This window comes from Acyrthosiphon pisum, chromosome A2 (genome assembly GCF_005508785.2).
Source record: "Acyrthosiphon pisum isolate AL4f chromosome A2, pea_aphid_22Mar2018_4r6ur, whole genome shotgun sequence".
Taxonomy (NCBI): Eukaryota; Metazoa; Arthropoda; class Insecta; order Hemiptera; family Aphididae; genus Acyrthosiphon; species Acyrthosiphon pisum.
The window spans coordinates 96,656,133-96,658,639 of record NC_042495.1 but is presented as its reverse complement, the minus strand read 5'-3'; the positions used below and the strand labels follow the sequence as shown (position 1 = coordinate 96,658,639).

The window sequence follows — 2,507 nt, the reverse complement described above, 5'->3', positions numbered from 1 at the left end:
TATATTATGTTTTTTTCAGTTATCTAAATTCAATAGTGCACGTAATGAATAAATTCTCACAATTGTTATCGAACATGTAAATTAAAAAAATTCCATTATTTTATCCAACTCCTGAATAACGTCTCAAAAATACTTAATAGAGTCACGTCACCAACGTGGACTCGTTTAGATTATATTCTATAGGTAATAGGTAACCAAATAGAACCTAAGGAATCTTCGAACACCGTTATATCGATTACGCAAATTGTGGAATGTATACATGGTGATTCCCCAAGAATTTAGCATACTCACCAACATTTTTTCTTTAATAATAAATTTATTGAAATTTTAATTTTTTAATTTTTTACTTATTATTATATTTTTCATATTTTAAAATACTTAGATTATGTTTCGGGTGATTTTTAAAAATATTATAAAATATCAATAGTTTAGTCGGTACCTAATACTATTGGTACTTATATATTAATGAATATAATTTCCAATTCATTTTAGTATCCATACCTTTCAAACCTATTGTTATAGACCTATTATCCTAAATTCCTCAGTGCCTACATAAAGTTAAGTAAATCAAAAACTACCTGTTCAAATATTAATTTTGATACCTACATCAGAATTTTCAAAAAAGTTATCTGCTTAACAATTTACGAGAATAAGAATGACTAGCATTTTAAAATAAAGACACTTCTTCATTGGTATAATATATAAAGATCTAAATATTTAAACATATTATGGTATTTAAACTAGGTTATACATAGACATAAAAATTTAAATTATTAGAATTTGAATATCTTATCATTATTAAAGAAAGGAGCATGCCTGCAGCTGGTTAATCGCACTGTTGCATATATTATTATGTATATATGTACTTTGTAAGGTCACATCGGCCAGCAGGCGGCAAAAAAAAATAACATAAATTGTAGTGATGGACTATGGAGGTAACACTGCAATAACTATTAGCCGCGTTTCTGTTGGCGGGGCAGCACGAAGTTGTGATTTTACTGAAGTACCGTTATCGCCTCAGCTGCAGCCATTATCGCCCTCGCTGATAACGACGACGACGACAAACGGTGAAAACCGTCGGGAGAGATTAAGTTTACGTCGCGTTGACCGGTTCGACCACGGTCCGAGCTATACTGGCAATACCATAACTACGTCGTGGTGAACCATCATCGTAATAATAATAATATTATAAATTCGTTATTGGCCGATACGCAGTGGCAGTGTACGGTCCACGTAAACAAATAGTACGAAAATGACGCGCGACCCGTCCGGACAACGTTTCCTGACGTGCGCCGCCGCCGCTGCTCTGCTGCTGACAGCGTCGTGGACGTCCATGGCGACGACGGCCGGTAAGTTGGCGGAAACAATATCGATACCGTAGGTTAGGTAAGCTGTCATGTACCACATCATGATAAAATAACAAGGTATGAGGCAACGGACCGAAGCACCGTTGGGTCTCGCGCACATTGTCGTATCCAGTTTGCCTCTCATAATTATTATATACTGTTATTATAATATTTATATCAATCAAGGCACGACCAATGAAAAGCGACGAACCGGTCGGTGGGGTAATGAGCGTAATATGCGTACAATAAAATTTCCATCGTGCCTTGTTATTTTATCGTGATATCGTTCTATCAGTTTCGAGTCGAACGCGACAAGTATTATAGAGATAAAATACTATAGATAGGTAGGAAAAAATAATTGTACTTTAGGACGACGCACGTTTTAGTTGCACAGGCCGACGGATCATAAATTCATAACATAGTGATATTAGGTATGGGTAACTAATGGCGTCGTCTACCGGTACGTTCAAAAAATTCTCGTTACAATAACCTATGGTTTATTGATGCGGTGACCAGATTTGCTTTTTTTATTGCATTATCCTATAATTGTCCTTAACAATAGTATTGAATACATTAAATTTTACTCGAGTACAATTAACCTATGCATTATATATTTGACAATATGTGCATGATTTCATTCAGAAATATTACAAAGATAATATTAATAATATTATGATAGTATTTAGAGAGTATTTAAAGTAAACAACTTTGACACAATATTAATATTGTATTTTCGCAATATTGTTAAATATTTTGATGATCATTATACAATTTTTATAGTATACTGTAAATATTCAAAAAATACTATTTTAATATGTGGGTCAGAAATATCACAGGGTAGCTTATAATTAATATTATTATTTTTTTTTGTAATTGTTCAATAATATCTATTAGTACTATTACACGTGTACAGTTCCGCAATTACAATTTTGAGGCCCCGGTTCAAAGATATTTTAGAGGCCCTTTTAGTTTTTACATAAGCATTGGTGGAATTAGTCGGGAGCTTAGCCTCCAAATATACAATAAGCCCCACTCCTCTACCCCAAAAAAATAATATATATAAAGTTATTTTGGTTGTGTGGTAACCAAGCCCTGTTTTCACATTGATGTATACAATGTTCACCCCCTGAAATTTCTTATATGTACTTAAGACATAAACAG

At 33.3% G+C, this 2,507-nt stretch overlaps 1 protein-coding gene across 1 annotated transcript in view; it reads left to right on the top strand.

Annotated features, from left to right (window-relative positions):
* The first annotated feature begins 969 nt into the window (after nucleotides 1–969).
* The window catches only part of LOC100167742 (lysozyme), a 19,427-nt gene continuing 17,889 nt past the window's right edge, over nucleotides 970–2,507 (top strand). Inside the window, exon 1 of the mRNA XM_001949283.3 lies at nucleotides 970–1,349. Within this exon, the coding sequence (XP_001949318.2) occupies nucleotides 1,253–1,349 (97 nt within the window). The 5' untranslated portion in view covers nucleotides 970–1,252. The remainder of the gene's footprint in view (nucleotides 1,350–2,507) is intronic.